A 20,803-nucleotide genomic window follows, 5' to 3' on the forward strand; every position below is an offset into this window, starting at 1 on the left:
TTTTATGTGTAAGTCTTTGATCCACTTAGACTTGTGCTTTGTATAAGGAGATAAGAATGTATCAATTCTCATTCTTCTACATGATAACTGCCAGTTGTGCCAGCACCATTTGTTGAAAATGCTGTCTTTTTGCCACTGGATGGTTTTAGCTCCCTTGTCAAAGATCTTCATTTCTATTCCATTGATGTACCTGTCTGTGATAGTTTGACTTCTTCCTTTCCAATTTGTATCCCCTCAATCTCCTTTTGGTGTCGAATTGCTCTGGCTAGGACTTCAAGTACTATATGAATAAGAAGGGATAAAGTGGGCAGCCTGTCTAGTCCCTGATTTTAGTGGGATTGCTTTGAGTTTCTCTCCATTTTGTTTGATGTTTGTTACGGATTTGTATTTTTCCACTTGTGTCAATGCTGTATTCACTTTTATGTTTTTAAAATTAGGTTTTGGGAAAATATCACCCTATATCCAGGCTAAGGATCCACCTGACAAAAATACGTCATGTACTGGAACGACAGTATGTATGGTACATTTGGCCATAAGTGTTTTTTTAAAAATCTGCTTCCCACATGTTGGCAATGTCAAGGTGACATCCTATTTAATTTGTTATTTTAAAAATATTCTCTGAAAGTATAATTCCTTCATTTCTCATTCTCATGTCTGTGTTTCCTTCTGAAGCTCCTTCCTACTTAGAAACAATTATGGTTGCTTCATTCAGTGTGGATTTGAGGACTATTTATTGGAACATGAGCAACTTATGAGCGGCTGCACCACTGAAGAAAGTTGAATCCTCCCCAAGTACTGTAACTGCACACCAGACTCACAGTGAAGCCTGATAATACTCTGTCACTATAGTGTGACTTGTGGCATCCTTTCCCTCTAGGGAGTTTGGCATTCTAGGTTCAAACAGTACATTCCCCCCCCCCCCCAGATTCTGGTGAGGACCCCTCCAATATGTCAGAAAACATCAGAGAAAATGAAAATATTTCCCATGTAGAAGAGGCTAACTGTTGTACCTCTGTTAGGATGACTGGATGCAGCTGGCATGCCGGCCCAGAGGAGGCATAGCAAAGGATGGAACAGGGAGTCCACTGTCTGTTTCTCATTGGGTTGTAGGTCATCTCTATACACCAGACCAAATGGTGAACAGTGGACTCTGAGACAAATGCTGTGCTTCCTGGTCTCTGGGTATCCAGGTGCTACCAGTGTACTGTCTGGAGAGGAAATCAGGAACAGGGGTCCATGGTCTATGTTTATCCTTGGTGCATCTGCATGCCAGTCAGGAAAGGGGAATTTGAGACTAGGCTGAACAGGGTGTGGCCCAATTGGGAATGATTGCTGAGTAACAGAGGGCTGGGAAAAGAAAAAGTCCTCCTTCAGTAGTCTTAGTCATGGCTCTTTTAGGCAATCTTTAATGAAGCAACTGTCTGAGATGATCTTTGCTTATTAATATTGCTTCATTGGGAGCAGTGTGTGAGTACATACACTTTATTGGGATGAAATGGGAATTTATATATCTCTTGGGGGAGATGGCATGACAATACCCAAGAAGTATTGGCTTCAAGTATTGGCTGGATTTGAGGTTATCTAGATCCCTTATTAGCATGGAGAAGAACTCCAGGTTTTATGCTACAGGACTGAGTGCCTGTGGTCCTTTTGGGTGTGTGTCCTGGTTACCTTTTCCAGAGCAGGTACAGAGACAAGTAGGAAGGCGCTATATTCCTGGTTTCTTCAGATCTCTGAGAGTCCTGGGATTTGAGCTCCCTCAACCTTACAATTCTTATGCCTGTCCAGTAGCATGGTCTCCCATGCCCTGCAGCTCATCATGTTTGATGACTTTCATTTATAATAATAAAGTTTCCAAGAATCCAAACTTCTCTGCTTGACCCATATTAAGCTATTCTGTGGATCTGCCTTGGGGAACCAATGCCTCATTAGGGTCTAGTACTTGAGAGCTGGACCACCTCTCAATACAACCATTTGGGGACCAAGATTCTAGCATGTGAATCCATGGAGGACACCATGTTGAAAGCATAGTACATAGACCATTCAAGAAGAAAAGGGCAGCTGGTCCAGACAGAATTTTTAAGGATGCTAAGTAGCAAGATTGCTGACAGCCGTGAAGAAGAATAGTATCTGGGAGCAACATTGGGGCTTGTACAAATAAGGGACAAGTGAGGAATGGAGTGACAGGAAGACTGATGGGGTCAGGCCAGGTCAGGTAGTGCTGTGCAGACCGTGGTGGTCTTTGATCTTAGTTTTGTAAACACTGCAGAGCTTGGGGAAGGTTAGCAGAACTGAGTAATACGGGTCCCAGTGGATGCTCTGACTTGGGTCAGGGTAAAACTGTTCCTACAGATATTAGAGATGAAGTAGGGAAAACAACAAGGAGCTTGCAGAGGAAGGTGTATACCATTTTAAGGTAACCTTAACCATAACTTTTAAAACCTGCTTATTCATGAGTATCATGTTTATATGTGTATATATATATATATATATATATATATATATTTATATATATATGTGTGTGTGTGTGCGTATGTGTGTGAATATGTGTGCATATATGTGTGAATATATTTCAAGTTGTGTGCACACACCTGTTTTTTTTCTTTTTTTTTAAATTATTTTCTTTATTTACATTTCAAATGCTATCCCGAAAGTTCCCTATACCCCACCCCCACCCCCACCCCTGCTCCCCTACCCACCCACTCCCACTACTTGGCCCAGGCCTTCCCTTGTGCTGGGTCATATAAAGTTTGCAAGACCAAGGGGCCTCTCTTCCCAATGATGGCCGATTAGGCCTTCTTCTGCTACATATGCAGCTAGAGACACGAGCTCAGGGGGTACTGGTTAGTTCATATTGTTGTTCCACCTACAGAGTTGCAGCCCCCTTCAGCTCCTTGGGTACTTTCTCTAGCTCCTCCATTGGGGACCCTGTGTTCCATCCAATATCTGGCTGTGAGCATCCACTTCAGCATACACCTGTTAATGAGACAGAGGAGGGCTCCATGTGTCCTCTTCTGTCACTTTGCCTAGTCCTTGGAAGCAGGGTGTCCCCCCCCCCCGAATCTGGGTCAAGAAGTCAGCAAATCTCAGAAATCTCCTCCAATACTATATTTGGGGTCTGAGGCACATATGAACCCTATGACTTGTTACCTAGGTGCTGAGATCCAAACCCTTGTCATCATGACTGTGCAGTCAGTGCTCATAACTGCCATCCCCAACTGTAATATTTAAAAATAATCTGTTCTATCTATCTGTCTATCTATCTATCTATCTATCTATCTATCTATCTATCTATCTATCTATCTATCTATTCTATCTATCATGTACTGCTCATCTGCCTATGTCAATTATATATCTATCATCTATCTACCTCCTATCATCTATTATCTCTCTATTTTCTGTCATCTATGTATTTATCTATCCATTCATCTGTCATTTATCTATTTATGTATATATCTACATCTCTGTCAAGTATTATAATTTCTCTATCATCAATGTATTTATCCATTCATCTATCTGTCATCTCTCCCTCTCTCCCCCTTCTCTTACCTCTCATCCTAATTGTATGTATATGTTTATGTGTTTGTATATAAATGCACAAATGCACACCTGGTTTCTGAAGAAGCCAAAAGAGAACCTTAAATCTCACAAATCTGGCATCACAGGCAGTCATTTGCTATGTTACATGGGAGGCAGACTAAGTTCAGTAGTCCTGCAATGCCAGAAGTACCCCTAGCCCCTGAGCCATCTCTCCAGTCCCAACTATAATTTTGTGTGAAGACATTGTTGCAGTGGGTCATCACCTAAAAAAGCACAGCTCAGTGAATCTTCAGAATGAACACAAGCTTATCATCCAGGTGAAGATCAGTTATCATCAAGTCCAGTTCCTGTCTTACTCCCTTGTAGTCACTACCTTCCCACCGTTCCAACAAGTGTAGTGACCGTACCTGTGTATGAACATCACTGACATGCAGCAGATGTAAACAACCCTACTTCTGTGTTAATAAATAGTCAGCAGTTTCACTCATATCATTGATCTGAGCTGTAGATTGTTAGTACATTGTTGCATAAGATTCAGTGGAGTGACCCATCTAAAACCATAAGTATATCTAAATCCAACATGTGCGTAGTTTTTTCCCATAGCATTATTCCCTAAAGAACATGGGATAGTGATCATTTCCATAGCATCTAATTTCTCTTAGCTGCATAGAAATCTAGAGTGAGCTAAAGGTCACAAGAGGATGAGGGTGGGTAATTTGCAAACCTGCACCATTCTAACCAAAGGCTTTCAGAACCGGGAGGTTTTGATATTCCAGGGACCAATTCCCTGGATATGCCCAGAGATGGTTATACTGCCAGGAAGTTTCTCAATGGTCTATACTACAGACGTGAATGACAGTCAGAACCACTCCCAGGGGTCATCCATTTCCCGTTCCGTTCCAATTACCCAGTGAATGGGTCAGGTTTGTTTTGCCTACATATTGTCAGAGGCATTGATCAGGTTGAAGCTGGGTCACAGGAAGGATGGTTCTTAGATGAGATGCCAGGGACATCTGACCATATTGAAGGACATTGGCATGGATGATATATATATATCATATATATGATATGTATATATGTGTCTGTGATATATATATGTGTGTGATATATATAAATATATGTATGTGTTATATATGCATGTATGATATATATGTGTGTGTGATATATAAATATGTGTGATATATATGTATGTACATGTACATATATAAGTATTATGTATATATATATGTGTGTGTGTGTGTGTGTGTGTGTGTGTGTGTGTGTGTGTGTTTTGAGAGAGAGAGGGCCTTAGGAATCCAGGCTGGCCTCCACCTGGATATGTTGCCAAGGATGTTTACTTGTTCTCTAGTCTCTATTTCTCCAGTGCCAGAATTATAAGCATATGCTGCCCTTGCTCCCCTACTCTACAGCACTGGTACACTGATTAGGACATCTTATCAATCATTCCAGACTCAGTGATGCAATAACCCTTCAAATCTTAGGTCCTCAGAAGATGGGTAAGAGTGGTCAGGGGAGGAGGAGCTATTTACCAATCTGTTACTAAGTGTTTTCAACAGTTTAACAAGAACTTTTGTGCAGGTTAATTACAACTCGGTTACACTTATGCTTGGCAGCTTCAAGAAAAGCATGGAGATGTGTTCACAGTGCACTTAGGACCAAGGCCCGTGGTCGTGTTGTGTGGGACACAGACAATAAGGGAGGCTCTGGTGGACCACGCCGAGGCTTTCTCTGGCCGGGGAACTATTGCTGCAGCTCAGCTAGTTATGCAGGACTATGGTGAGATATTGGAGAGGGTAGAGTGGGGGTTGTGACCCAGGGAAGTGAGCTTGAAAGGTGAGGCCCAAGCTCTGGGGAACGACTGAGGGTTCTCTGAACTCCAATGTAACCTACCCACCTGTTCCTCCTTCCTTCTTAGGTATATTTTTTTCCAGTGGGGAATGCTGGAAGACCCTTCGGCGATTCTCTCTGGCTACCTTGAAGGAATTTGGGATGGGAAAGCGGAGTGTGGAGGAGAGGATAAAGGAGGAGGCCCGATATTTGGTGGAGGAACTGAAGAAATACCAGGGTGAGTCTCAGAGCAAGGGTCCAATTCTGTTTGACCAACGACAGCCCTCCAACTACCAGGGTCTATTACTCTATCTGGAGTACAAAGGCAGCCAGCAGCAAGTCCTGATGGCTTCTGGAACACCAGAGCCTAGAAGTCTGAGAAGTGACGGAGGAAGACTAGCAGATGGGACTGGACTGTGTAGGGCTTGTGAATCCACACCGGCAATCCCTGAACCTTTCTGTCCTTTCCTGCCACTGGGAGTTAACTATCAGCTCAGGGTCAGAATGGTGACCAGGGAGGAGGTGAACTATACACAGGATGGAGACTAACTACACACACTCTACCTCTGAGTCCCAGAATCCTCATCCCAGTTGTGATTAGTTTAATTCCACTATTGAAGTTAACCTCCCTGCCTGTGTGTATGAATAGCATCACATCTTTTTACAACACTAAGGGAAATGAAATAAAATGGTACATGCATCGCAGAGCATAGGGGCTGGCCCATGATATGTGCCAATGTGGTAGCAAGTGTTTCTATTCTTTGAGTAGTGAAAGGGGCAACCTCACAGAGGTGAGGCTGATGCCAGATCTTCTCCATGTCTTTGACCCCATGTCTCCTATTCTGCCTCCTCATCCTCCAGGAGTGCCCCTGGATCCCACCTTTCTCTTCCAGTGCATCACAGCCAACATCATCTGCTCCATTGTCTTTGGAGAGCGCTTTGACTACACAGATGACCAGTTCCTGCATCTGCTGAATGTGATGTGTCAGATCTATTCACTCTTAAGCTCATTCTCCTGCCAGGTCAGTGCTTGGGAAGAGAGGAGCATCCAGGGCAGAGTTAAGAAGAAGCTGATTTGTGGGTGAAAGAGGGAGTATATTAGGGCTGGAAGAAAGGCATAGACATGGTGGAGAGACAAGGAGGCTGCAACCTGAGGCAGGGTGGGAGTGATGGTGAGCAAGGTGGAAAGACATGAATGTGGAAATACAGAGCAATACACATGCATATGAAATGATAAAGTGGGTGATGTGGGTATAGCCAGAAGTGGAAGACTTGGTTTTCAAGCATGAGTCCTGCCTCTTTATATCCTGGGTAAGGTGGTATACAACATGGGCAATTCCGGAACATGGAGGTAGGGAGATGAGAAATTCAGATTGACCCTTGGCCAGTCTTGCTTACACGAGACCCTGTGCCCATAAACTAAAAACCCAGAAGTTAAAACAAAGACAATTAAGCAAAGCAGAATGTGAGAGAGAGCAGAGGAATGGAAATGGGAGATACAGAGAATGAAAGACCAAGGTTAGAGATAGATTCAGAAGTTCAAAAGCATACATGTATATAATGTACATATATGAGGAGAGCGAGAGAGAGAGAGCAGTGAGAGAGAGAGAGAGAGAGAGAGAGAGAGAGAGAGAGAGAGAGAGAGAGCGGAACACTTTAGGAACTGGCTCATTTAGAGATTATGTTGTGGGCCTAGTGTTAGGGATGGTGGTCCCTTCGAGTTAATACAGGACACACTCAGACCCCAAGCTCTTGGCACAAATGAGATTTATTCCCCTGGAGAAAAAAGTAGGAGGTGAGGCTTCAAAGGCAAAAAGGCAGCAACAAGGAGGTCTTTTTGCAGGTTGGCATTTTTTAAGGGGAAAGTTGGAGTCTGTCTAGGGTGAGCTCTTAAATCCTGACTGAACGTTACCCAAATAATGAATTTTGACTGTTGGATCTTGGTGTTTTGTGTCAGGAATGAGTCAGTGGCCAAATGAGGGCATGGACCTTGTTAACTGGTTGTAGAAATACAATCTAATGGTTTAGCAAGGGAAGGAGTGTCAAGGACAAAACTTACTGATATCATGTCTGCCATGTTTGCCATCCTTGGGCCTGCCAGAGACCTTCATTATTCTCAATTCTTTTCTTCCTTCCTTCCTTTCTTCCTCCCTCCCTCCCTCCCTCCCTCCGTCCCTCCCTTCCTTCCTTCCTTTCTTTCTTTTCCTTTCTTTTTTCCTTCCTTCCTTCCTTTGCTTTTTATTTTTAAATTTTATTTTACTTTTTTATTAGTTATTTTATTTACATTTCAAATGCTATTTCCTTTCCTAGTTTTCCCTTCGAGAATCTCCTATCTCCTCCCCCCTCCCTTTGCCCCCCAACCCACCCACTCCCATTCCTGGTCCTAGCATTCTCCTATACTGGGGCATAGAGCCTTCACAGGACTAAGGGCCTCTCCTCCCATTGACTGACTAGGCCATCCTCTGCTACATATATAGCTAGAGCCACAAGTTTCTATCATGTGTTTTCTTTGATTAGTGGTAGAGTTCCAAGGAGCTCTGGGGGTACTGGTTAGTTCATATTGATGTTCCTCTTACGTTTTTTTTTTAATTATTCACTTTACATCCCATTCACTGTATACCCTGCCCGGTTATCCCCTTCCACAATTCTTCTTCCATCCCCCTCTCCCCTTCTTTTCTGAGTGGTGGGCCTCCTTGGTTTCCCTCCACCTTGGCATTTCAAGTCTCTGTGAGGTTAGGCACATCCTCTCCCACTGAGGTTGGAGAAGGGAGCCCAGCTAGAAGAAGATATCCCACATACAGGCTGCATCTTGTGGGATAGCCCTGTACAAGTTGTTCAGGAACCACATGAAGACCAACCTACACATCTGTTACATGTGAGCAGGGAGGCCTAGGTCCAACCTGTGCATCTTCTTTGGTGATTCAGTTTCTGAGATTCCTAAGGACTCTGTTAGTCTTCCTGTGGCATTCCTAGCCCCTTTGGGCCCTGCAATTCTTCCTCCTGTTGTTCCATAAAATCCTCAAGCACCATCCACTGTTTGGCTGTGGGTATCTGTATCTGTATCTGTCTGAGTTAGCTACTGGGTGGAACCTCTCAGAGGGCAACCTGTCTGCAAGCATAACAGAATATCGTTAACAGTGTTAGGGATTGGTGCTTGGCCACTGGGTGGGTCTCAATTTTGGCTGGTTATTGGTTGGCCGTTCCCTTTCACTCTCCTCCATCCCCAATGTGTGTTTGCATTACTTGTAGACAGGATAAATTTGGGGTCTAAAGTTTTGTGGGTGGGTTGTTCTATTTATTGTTCTACTTCGGTTTCTGTCTGGCTACAGGGGTTGGGTCCTTCAGGTTCCATATCTCCAGTGAAGTGAGTAACAGCTAAGTTCACCCCCATTGATTCTTGTGTGTCTCCCTTATCCCAGGTCTCATCCTGGAGATTCTGCCCCCACCCTGCTCACCTCCTCACTTCCATCTTTTAGATTTCCATTCATTTTTATGGCCATCTAGCCATCTCCTGTCCTTTTCCACATCTGATCCTGAATCCCCCACTCCCTTCTCCATCCTCCCTCCCTCCCAGTTCCCCCCTCCATCTGCCTCTTATGTGTAATTTTATTCTCCCTTTTAAGTGAGATTCAAGCTTTCTCACTTGGGCCTTCGTTCTTTTTAGCTTCTTTGGGTCTGTGGACTGTAATATCTGTGGTACCTGTATTTTATGACTAATATCCACTTATAAGTGAGTACATATCACCCATGTTGTTTTGAGACTGTGTTACCTCACCCATGATGATATTCTGAGGTTCCATCCACTTGCCTGAAAAATCCATGATGTCTTGATTTTTCATAGCTGAATAAGTATTCCATTGTGTAGATGCCCTGCATTTTCTTTATCCATTCTTTAGTTGAGGATATCTAGGTTATTTTCAGTTTCTGGCTATTATGAATAAAGCTCTTATGAACATGGTTGAGCAAGTGTCTTTGTGGGATGTTTATATATGGGTACATGCCCAGGTGTGGTATAACTGGTTCTTGAGGTAGAATTAATGCCAGTGTTCTAAGAAATCACCAAAATTGTTTTCCACAGTGGTTGCACAAATTTACATTCCCACCAGCAATGAAGTAGTATTGGCTCCACATCTTCCCCAGCATGTGCTATCACTTGAGTTTTTTTATTTTAGTCATTCTGACAGATGTGAGATGGAATCTCAGAGTTGTTTAATTTGCATTTTCCTGATGACTAAGGACTTTGAACATTTCTTTAATTGCTTCTCAGACATTCAAGATTCCTATGAATGTTAGGTAAGTGGGTGTCACTCTCTCTGGGTGCTTCCTGCTGACACTGGTTCATTGTTGTTAGGGACCCAAAGAAAAGAGAATGTTGGTCAAGATTAGGAAGAACAGTCTGTTCATTTGTTATTAAGGTTCTGCTAGAATATCTGGGGCTATAGAAGTACTATCTGTGAGGCTGGACCAGGAAGTAGATTCCAAGGAAAATCCTGGATCAGTCTGTGAATGGGTTTCAAGTTGTTGGGGCAGCTAGACCAGGAATAGAAGTAAAGTTGAGGAGGTTAGGGATTTAAAAATATATCTTGGATGTGTATTTGAATCTTTTAAGTCTTTTAATTCCTGTGCTTAAGAAATGGGAGTCCTGAATTAAGGAAAAAGGGAGAGAAGATTTCACTCTGAGGAATAGACAGGTGTGTCTCTGTTGGAGGAAGTGTGGTGCTGGGGTGTTCTTTGAGGTTTCAGAAGCCCATGTAAGGCCCAGTGTTCCCCTTTGTTCTTCCTGCCTGCCTGTGTATCAGGATGTAAACCTTAAGCTCCATGTCTGCCTGTCTGCATGGGTACTTCCTACCATGATGCTAATGAAATAACCTGAAACCGTAGGCAACCCCCCAATTAAATCTCTCTTTTGTAAGAGTTGCCTTGGTCATGGTGTTTCCCAACATAGTAAATCAGTGACTAAGATAGAGCGCTGTCCACTTTTTGGGACTTGATAGCTCCAGGTGACCTCCTGCGCCCTTTTTTCTTGCAGATGTTTGAGCTCTTCTCTGGTTTCTTGAAGTACTTTCCTGGTGTACACAGACAAATTGCCAAAAAACAGCAGGAAATCCTCAACTTCATTGCCCATCATGTGGAAAAGCACAGGGTCACCTTGGACCCCAGTGCTCCACGAGACTTCATTGATACCTACCTTCTGAGGATGGAGAAGGTTAATCCTGCGTGGATGAGAGAGGGGATGGGTGAGAGTGAAGAATGAGGATGTGGTCAGAGAAAAAGATGGAAGGGAACAGAGGATGGTGAGGAGAGGAAGAAACAGAGTGGAGGAGATGCAATATATCTGGAAAAATAGAGAACAGAGAAAAGGAGGGTAAATGACATAGGGAAGAGGGGAGGCACATGTCTGGGAAAGAAACACAAGACAAAGGGCAGGGAGCAGAAAGATCACAGAAGAATGAGCCTGGGAGATAAAAGACAATAAACCACAAAAGAGCAAAGCAGAGAGAAAGAGAAGACAAAAGAAACCAATGGACAGTGTTAAAGCTGAGAAATACCTAGCGGTACAAATAGTGTGAGAGTCACAAACAGAAAGACAGTGTTCATAAATGTGTTCATCTACTTGCAAGCCAACCTTGACCATCTCTTCTTTTTCCCATCTGGAACCAGGAGAAGTCAAACCACAACACGGTGTTCCATCACCAGAACCTCATGATGTCTGTGCTCGATCTCTTCTTTGCTGGAACTGAGACTACCAGCACCACCCTCCGCTCTGGCTTCCTGCTCATGCTCAAGTACCCCCATGTCGCAGGTGTGCCACATGTGGACCACTGGGGGATTTTCTAGCTCCCTTTTACTTGCAGGGATTTGTGTGGATGAATGAGACATGGACCACTTACATCTGGAACTCTGAAGGCTTTGGTCTACTTCTATACTAAGGCAGTGGTGGGTGGTGTGTGAATGAACACTCAGCTGACCAGTTTTCTGTTATTTTCTACTATCACTAAAAGTTTTATCCAATCATCTATCCATCCATCCACCCACTCATCTATTTATTCATTTTTCTGCCCATCTATCAATATATTCATCCATGCATCCCCCATGCACCTATTTGCCATCCATCCATCCATCCATCCATCCATCCATCATCCATCAATGTATCCTTGCTTTCCTCCCTCCACCTCTTCCTTCCACATTCCTTCAATCTTTACATTAATCTATTATTCATCTTTCTATGCATCCACTTCTCCATCCATCTACATATTCTGTTCATTCATCCACCTATTTGTACACCCATCAATGAACCTGTCATTGGTCTCTCCCTTCAGTCATTCTCACACTACTAAGCATCAATATATCTAAAAACCTATTTACTCACTCATCCTTCTACCTTCTTGCTAAACATTTATTCACAAATACTCACATGCACGTACAGATGTATGTATACACTTGCATGTGTGTGCCCGCGTGTGCACACACACAGACACAGGAATGTGCACACGCGTGCACACACATGTAACTTGAATCCTCCAGTCAACCATTCATTTCTAAATCAACTGATAAATTATTTGTGTGCTTATTGATTTTTTAACCACCAAGGTAGGTATTTCATTTATTTATTCCAATGAATAAGTGTCAACTTAAGTGTTTTCCTTTGATCCGAAGAGTTGATAAAATATTGGCCATCGATTCATTCATACACTCATCTCTCCTTCTATGAGCCGGTTCCATTTCCTAATACTTTCACTAAGTGGCCTTTGTTTTTCCCTTCTGTTTGTATATCCACTAACTGACTTACAAGTTGATTACACAATCTAGTACTTAGTGTGTTCATTAACTCAGGAATTTGTCCATATATTCATTTATCCATTGATTTTCTTATATATTCATATCTACATGTGTCTATTGATTGGTTAATTTCCTAATCTACCAACTTCACTGTTACATTTCTGAGGACATGGCTTCAAGTTCTTAATATAGAGTTCCATGTCAAGTTGCGGTGTGTATAGTCAATTCATTACCAAGGTGATAATTTCTCCTGCTTTTCTCCCCATAACCCCACTCTTGCCTCATCATGACTGCTCTGGTCTCCCTGTGCAGTAGCCCTTTTCTGTCTATTTTTCTTTTTTTAGTAAAACCCTGCTGAAATGAGGTTGAAGCTCATGGAGGAGAGATTTAATATAGTTTTAAACATGGGCACAGAGAAGCAGTCACTTAAGAATTGGACAGTTACTCAGTTTCTCAGCAGGTCTCCTTACTGCGCACTTTTTCTGGGTTGTTGGCTCTTAGAATACAATATTATTGCTACAAAGCTGTTAATACAGGTCTATTTTTCCCCTTTTCTGTGCAGAGAAAGTCCAAAAGGAGATTGATCAGGTGATCGGCTCACACCGGCTACCAACCCTTTATGATCGAACCAAAATGCCATACACTGATGCAGTCATCCATGAGATTCAGAGATTTTCAGATATTGTCCCTATTGGAGCACCACACAGAGTAACCAAAGATACCATGTTCCGAGGGTACCTGCTTCCCAAGGTGAGACCGGCTTTGATTCCTCATTGATACTCCCTGAGTGTCCTCCACTCTCCTAATCACAAACCTCACCCTGTGTTTTCCCTGCATTCTGTTTTACTTAGGGACTGACTGTTTTTCATATGGTTCAGGGCACGTTAATATCTTCGTATCTTTTGATGTCTCCTAGAACACTGAGGTGTACCCCGTCCTGAGTTCAGTTCTCCATGACCCACAGTACTTTGAACAACCGGACACCTTCAATCCTGAGCACTTCCTGGATGCCAATGGGGCACTGAAGAAAAGTGAAGCTTTTCTGCCTTTCTCCACAGGTGAGACAGACCCGTGATTCCTTTCCCAGACACTAGAGGGCAGGCCCACCCTACGGAATACAAATGGCACTAGGTTCCTGTTTACTGAGTGTATCCCAGCTGCCTTGCCTGAACAATCCCATTTAACCTGGCTACAGCCCCCTGAGGGGAGTCTTGAACTAAAGGAGCATCCATGTCAGGAGGCATTTTGGGAAGTGTTTAAAGGCAATGCTAAGAAATTTAATGCAGTGTCAGGTGGGGTAAGAGGTACATGGCAGGCATGATTCCCCCTGGTAAACCACATGATGTGACAGGTTTGTTATAATGTTTATTTGTGGAAGAAAGGAGAGTGAGAACTTAGAGAAGGGGGACAGAGGTGGGCAGAAAGAAGGGCAGAAAGAGAAGCTGCCGAGGAACACGATATGTGTGTGTGTGTGTGTGTGTGTGTGTGTGTGTGTGTAGACAGAGAGGGGGGAAGTAAGTGAGAGATGGGATAGAGTAGGGGGAGAGAGAGGGGAGGGGGTAGAGAGCAGTCCTTTTTATATGTTGTTGATGCTGCATCTGGCTTGGTGGCAGATGATGATGCAAGCTGTTGCTAGGTCCCTGGGAGAAGTCTAGTGGAATTGCCTGTAAGCCAACATTTCTCCCTTCTTGTTTAAATAAAAATGAGGAACTAGGAAGGGGTCCTGGTGGAGCAGGAGTGCAGTTGTCCTGTTCTTCAAACTACTTCCTGCTAACTTTGGGGTGATGGTCTGTCTTTGGGGACCCAAGGAAAATTGGGATGCTGGACAAGTCCTGGGAAAGTTGGATGTTTCACTGCTTTCCAGGATCCGTGGGACCGTCTGTGGCTAGGACAGTGCAGGCCCAGGAGAAGAGCCCGTGAGAGTAGACGGGAGCTCCTGTGGGTGGGTTAGGGTTAGGGTCTCTCAAAGTGTTCTGGATGCAGATTCTGAGTAAACATGTGGATTTGGCAGGAAGCTGAAACACTTCTACCTAGTAGAGGGAGAAAATAAAGTTGTGTTAGGGAGAAAACTTTTTTTCTTAGGTGTATCTTTAAAACCCCTTGGCCCATGGCCTTGATAGTTGGGGAAGGGGAGTCCCAGAACCAGGGGAGGGGTGGATCCCACCCTCTGGAGTAGGCAACAGGTGGGGAAGTCAGGCTGTTGATTGACAGGGGCACTTCTCCAGATGGGACCCATTTGACCCACAAGAGGTGAATCTGAGTATCTTTTATTTTTATAAAGATTTATTTTATTTATTTTACATATGTGAGTACACTGTAGCTGTCCATATGGTTGTGAGCCTCCATGTGGTTGTTGGGAATTGAATTTTAGGATCTCTGTTTGCTCCAGGTGTCCCTGCTTTTACTGGCCAACTTGTGCTTGCTCAGTCCCTGCTTGCTCTGCTTTGTTTACTATTATACATAAGTACCCTGTAGCTGACTTCAGATGCACCAGAAGAGGGCGTCAGATCTCATTATCTGTGGTTGTGAACCACCATGTGGTTGCTGGGATTTGAACTCAGGACCTTTGGAAGAGGAGTCAGTGTTCTTTCCCATCTCACCATCTCACCAGCCCCCCCCCCCCCGAGTCTGATTTTTGAAGCTTAGAAGAATCTTTTTAAGTTTACAAAATAGATAAATTTTAGAAATGTTAATTGTAGTCTGTTTTGAACTGCGCATTGTAGAAAAAGGTAGCAAATACCATATTGTGTTACAGTAGAAGCCTGGTAAACAATATTTGTGAAAAGCATGAGCAGTCTTTAAGGTGAGTTCAGGGAATACAGAAACCTTCCAGGGAGCAGAAGGGCAAGAGGGATGTTTCCCCTCTTTTCAGAAGACTGAATGTATATACATTTAGCACAGTGAGAAACACCTTTAAGTCTATAGTTAAAAGACAACCAAAGGAAACTTAACATCTTGAATGAAAGTATAATACGGGATCTTATAGTGGTGAGGTTTTACCAGAGTTAGGCTAATATTTTATTAGCACTTCATTGATTAATGTTAGAACTCTGAACTTTTGAAGTCCAAATGTAATAGCATAGTGAGGGGAAGAAATCTGAAGGATTTTTGTTCCTTTTATGTATGTTCAAGCACTTTCCTATCACCATCCAAGTTTTTCACATCCTCCAACCTTCACAACTTGCATTTACCAAGCTCAAAACATTTTCTTTGACCCTAAAAACAGTTTCTTAGATCCTCATAACTAAGCCTTTCATATCCTCAGACCTTGCAGAAAGTTTGCTTCTTTTTCCTATCCAATTATTTACCATAAGATTCAGGTGGTTGATCATTGGGAGCAGTCACTGCAAAGTGAGTTCTTTTAGGTAAGGCAATAGCAAAAATCTACATCTGAAACCTGTTTATCTTTTAATACGAAGCCTGTGAGCAAGCCAAACCTGTTTGCCTTTCTAATAACAGATCTGGTAGTTTTAACTAGCTAATGAATTGACTAATGAGCTAACATGTTGGCTGATTACCTTGGGGTAAGGTGTCAGGTGCTTGCTGTCCTCTCGCTATCAAGCTACAGTTAGCTGTCATTAGCTGTCAATGTGATGATCAGAGACCTGAGAAAGATAAATTATAATCTAGATGCCTTATAGTAATTTAAATGACAGATTAGTTCATAGTCCACTACCTAGACAGTTCTCTCAGATTTCTGTGGTCTCCATTGCATCATGGCAAAGGCAGTCACTCTGTCAGGGCCAGAAGACGAGAGGCTTTTTCATTTTCCCTGTGGAGGTGGAACATGGGAGAGAAAAATTAACTCTCTGGGTGTTCTCTGTCCACACTTCAGGCCAGGCCCTGACAGTGGGCAAGACATTGAGGCAGTCTTGCTTAATGGTTTGGGTACTACAATCCAGGTTAGTTTTTCATTTTTGTGTCCATATCTTTTTGGAGACCTAGGATAGGTCACTATTAGAATTTGGGAGTCTCTGTCACAATAAATTTAAACATTTAATGCCATATTCAGCAGATCTCTGACCGGTTTTAAGGCTAGTACCTATAAAGTATATCTGGGTTTTTAAAAATTTGTGTCTGTTTCTAGTTATCTGCTCTAAACTGTACTTAGCAAACATAGAATAGGAGGCTAAAAAACCTGAATATTGCGATTAACTGCATCAGTTCTTAGTATGCCTTTAAATATAATTTTAAACTCATCAAATGACATGGTCATTTATAAGGTTACTGACTATCATCTTGTATTTGATTATAGTAGTTTTTATGATACTAGAACTGCTATAGTAGCTTTTGTGTCTAGAACTTGTTAGGTTTGAGCCTTAAAAAATGATTTTTTAAGCATTTAAATGAAGATCTTTTAGCATCAGTATAAAACCCTTTAATCTATAAGCATATTGTATAAAGAGACTGGAAACTTTTTGACCTTTATATACTTTATCATTATACAAATCTATAGCTTATAAAAGTCTTAAGGATATATTATAGCTTAATAACATTAGCAAAAAAAGAGGCAAACATTTTTAAGGCAGTAATCTGCAACCTTTTTAATGTTGTAAAACCTCCAAAATAATATTAAAATACGCTACAGTTTAAAGAGTAAAAACATAGAGCAATGTTGTAAACCATTTGTCAAGATAGTACAGAAATCATATAAATGTCTTATTGCAATTCAAAAGAACCATTGGAGACCCGCTTCCCTGATCTGCTGAAGGAACATGTTACTGCTCCTAATCAAGAAGGCAGTGAAGCCATGACCTGCCATATGAGAGATGGCTGCCAGGCATGTGACTGCCCTTAATTAAGATGATGGTAAAGCTATGGCTCCACCTGCTCCAGCCCTTAGTAAAGATGGCAACTAGCCATGTGTTGGTTATATCCCAGAATGGAATCATGTCACATGACTGAAGATTATCTGAGCATAGACTTTCAATTGCTAACCCCAAATTATGAGTTTTAACCACAAGTAGTAATGAGTCAATAGACTTGTGGGAGCAAGGCAGACACAATGTAGGTTGGAGGACTGTTAATTTGGAGAGGAGAGAGCTGTTTTGGGGCTCTCGAGAGGCAGAGCCAACTTTGGTGCAACAGGTTTTGGCAAAAGGAAAAAAAATGCGAAAAGGAAAAACTACCTTGGCCTATGTGTCAGACTGAGAACAGACCGAGATGGCCGCTGAGAGAGTGGAGGACCCCTGTGGGTATCCCTCAACCCTGGCACATCGAGTCTCTGCAGGGTTAGACTCATCCTCTCTCACTGAGGCCAGACAAGGTGACCCAGCTAGAAGACCATATCCCACAGAGAGGCAACAGCTTTAGGGATAGCACCTGCTCCAGTTGTTCAGGTCCCACATAAAGAATGAGCTGCATTTCTGCTACATATGTGTGTGTGGGATAGGTTTAGCTTATATATGCTCTTTGGTTGGTGGTTCAGTCTCTGAGAGGCCCCAAGTGTTCACATTAGTTGACTCTGTTGGTCTTCTTGTTGCATTCTTAACCCCTTTGGGGCCCTCAATTTCTCCATAAGAGTTCTTGAGTTCTGTCCAATGTTTGTCTGTGGATGTCTGCATCTGTTTCAGACAGCTGATGGATGGAGCCTTTCAGAGGACAGCTATGCTAGGATCCTGCTTGCAAGCATAACAGAATATTATTAATGATGTTGGGGATTGATGTTTGCCCATTTCATGCTGGGGCTTGGCTGTTCCCTCAGTTTTGGCTCTATCTCTGTCCCTGCGTTTCTTTTAGACTTTTGATCTAAATTCCATGGGCGGGTTGGTGTCCTTATCCGTCCACCGGGGTCCTGCCTGGCTACAGGAGGTGAGCTCTTCAGATTTCATACCCCCATAGCTATGCATCTCAGCTAACACCCGCCCCAGTAGCATCTGGGGACCCCCCCCCCATCCCAGGTCTCTGGGATTTCCTAGAGGTTTTCTCTCCTGCACCCAGCCCCAGCAGCTGCAAATTTCTATTCATTTTCCTGGCCCTCTCTCCTGTGTCCCTTCACACCTGATCCTGACCTCCCCATTACCCTCCCATGACCTTTCCCACCCAGTTTCCTCCTTCTCTCTGCCTCCTGTGATTATTTTATTCCCCCTTCTAAGTGAGATTCAAGCATCCTCACTTGGGCCTTCCTTCTTGTTTAGCTTCTTTGGGTGTTTGTGGTATATCGTTGGTATCCTCCCGTACTTTTTGACTGATATCTACTAATTAGTGAATACATACTGCACATGTACTTTTGGGTCTGGGTTATCTCACTCAGATGGGATTTTTTAAGTTCCATTTGCCTGTAAGATTCTCTTAACATTCCTACCTGAATAGCAGGGTGATGGTCAAACTCATTGTTATTTATTGCAATGGGCAGGGGTGTCTAAATGGTTTTATGAATGTGACAGTCTAAAGGCTATACAATGGATGGGTGCTCACATGGATCATTTTCTGTGCCCACAGGAAAGCGCATTTGTCTTGGTGAAAGCATTGCCTGCAACGAATTGTTCCTTTTCTTCACGTCCATCCTCCAGAACTTCTCTGTGGCAAGCAGTGTTGCTCCTAAGGACATTGACCTCACTCCCAAGGAGACTGGTATTGGAAAAATACCTCCAACGTACCAGATCTGCTTCTTGGCCCGCTGATTGGGCTGAGGCAGCCAGGTGTCCCCACTTCTGTCAAGAATGGCTCTATCTTTGAGCCTCTGAGAGAGCTGCTGGAAACCAGACCCTAGGTTGCTGCTCACATCTTTCCTCCTATTGTGGTTCTCCACAGCTGGAAGGTGTGTTCTTCCCTGTGAATGGCACTGGAGAAAACAATCAACTGTCATTTTTGATTTGTGAACAGAGACTTCTGGAGTCCACATCTTATGTTGAGTCACTTCCCTCTTCCTCCCAAATTATCAGCTCTGCACCCTCTGTGATCTGTGCTAATGGACCCTGTACAAGGTCTGAAATCTATGTCTACAGACTTGCCTAGTATGTATGGTTCTGGTAAACAGAATCACATAGTGTGTGATGTTTGGTGTCTCGTGCCTTTACTTCACATAAAATTATCTTGGTTTCTGTATTCCTCGGGCCACAGTCACACACCTTCATGAGTTTTTTTTTATGCTCTTTTTTTTAGCATACTCTTCCTGCATCTTCTGTCTAGGCAAAGGCCTCTTCAGCCCATGGCCCCTGAGCTGCATGTTTCTGACCTCAGATTCCTATATGTTTCTCCTTAAATCTCCTAAGAACCACACCAATGCCTTTATTAGTAAAGGTTCTCTAAAGGAACAGAACTGACAGAATCAGTTAATATATAGGGGCTTGGATGGCTCAAAGGAAACTGAATGACCCAAAATTCCAACTGAGAACACATGAGTACTCATGAACCCTTTATCTTTGAAGCTTCCTGTCAGCCTACAGGCAACATATGCTGAGTCTATAATCATGTGAATTTGGCACCTTTCTTAACTTTATAATAATCATATGATCCTTCACTGTTTCTCTAGGAGAGCACACTTTAGTTCATAGGAAATAGCTTTATAACCCTTGAAAATATAGTGAACCAGAGACACCCAGAGAAATATAGAGAATCAGACCAAGAGAGAGGATGCAGCAGAGAAAGGCTCATTTGATGGGAGACACACACACACACACACACACACACACACACACACAGAGCAAGAGAGAGACAGAGAAAGTGACAAAGAGAGATAGAGATAGATAAAAGAGATAGAGAGACAGTGAGGGAATCATACTGCTTGTGCTGATGAGTAGGATAGGAAAAGAAATGTGTCATGTACATTCCTGCAAATTATCATGCAGATACACCAGTGGACCTCAAGATACAAAAGCTCCTTAAATATCTGGCCGATGTATTTATTAACCTTATGCCATATCCCAAAAACTTCATAGAGAAACTAAGATTTACTTAAAACTGTTCCTCAGTACCTCAATATCTAAGCAGTTAAATGATGTACCTTAAACTTGTTTGCTAATCTGGCTATCTCCCAGCCCCATCCCATGAATCTTATATATTATTATTGATCATTCTTTTCAGACCCCTTTTTAATGGCTCCAGTTCTTTTCATCCTCCTGGCTCATCTGCCTCTCCCTCTCTCCTTCCTCTCAATATTGGACATCTGACACTATTCTGTATTCTGCCCAGCCATTGGTGGACAATCAGAATTTATTGACAAGAGGGATTATACATGACAAGAACTGTTTATACAAAGGTGAGACAGGAGAGTCTTGGTATAAGCATTAAAATGCTATGTTTGAACTGAAACACGATATGAGGCCAGAGAAATAAGCATTTGAATAACCCAAGGACATGTTTATACAACACACAAAACATGATGCTTATATTTCCCTCTGTTTGTCTAATGAAAGACATTTTCATATAGCAATAAGCAACAAACAGAAGGAACAATTATGAAACAAATATGAAAATTATTTGGGAAGAGTTAACATTCACAATGATCAGTGCATTTATATTTGGCAACTTAGATAAAGTATTCTACTATGTATCCTATCTTGGTGAGTTCAGAATTCTGTATACAAATCACTTTCTATCTTGGCTTATATTACCATCTTAAAAAATATTTTTAGATCTAGAACATCTTTTTAAATTATTTTTTTCTATTTTTTATTAGGTATTTACTTCATTTACATTTTAAATGCTATCCCCA

General features: G+C 42.5%; 1 protein-coding gene across 1 annotated transcript; it reads left to right on the forward strand.

Annotated features, from left to right (window-relative positions):
- Nucleotides 1-5,145: 5,145 nt before the first annotated feature.
- On the forward strand, nt 5,146-19,142 carry LOC110315789 (cytochrome P450 2B9). The gene is made up of 8 exons (XM_021189758.1): nt 5,146-5,316; nt 5,456-5,605; nt 6,229-6,389; nt 10,397-10,573; nt 11,029-11,170; nt 12,710-12,897; nt 13,064-13,205; nt 18,589-19,142. Exons 1-8 carry the CDS (start codon nt 5,304-5,306, stop codon nt 18,768-18,770), a joined length of 1,155 nt encoding a protein of 384 aa, XP_021045417.1. The 5' UTR covers nt 5,146-5,303; the 3' UTR covers nt 18,771-19,142.
- Nucleotides 19,143-20,803: the final 1,661 nt, after the last annotated feature.

This window comes from Mus pahari, unplaced genomic scaffold, assembly GCF_900095145.1.
Source record: "Mus pahari unplaced genomic scaffold, PAHARI_EIJ_v1.1 scaffold_11071_1, whole genome shotgun sequence".
NCBI lineage: Eukaryota > Metazoa > Chordata > Mammalia > Rodentia > Muridae > Mus > Mus pahari.

What these genes read in the sequence shown, in the direction of transcription:
- LOC110315789 (XM_021189758.1), top strand. An exon ending in CAAGTACCCCCATGTCGCAG is followed by an intron (nt 11,171 to 12,709) that starts GTGTGCCACATG and finishes TTTTCTGTGCAG; the next exon opens with AGAAAGTCCAAAAGGAGATT. An exon ending in GAGGGTACCTGCTTCCCAAG is followed by an intron (nt 12,898 to 13,063) that starts GTGAGACCGGCT and finishes GATGTCTCCTAG; the next exon opens with AACACTGAGGTGTACCCCGT.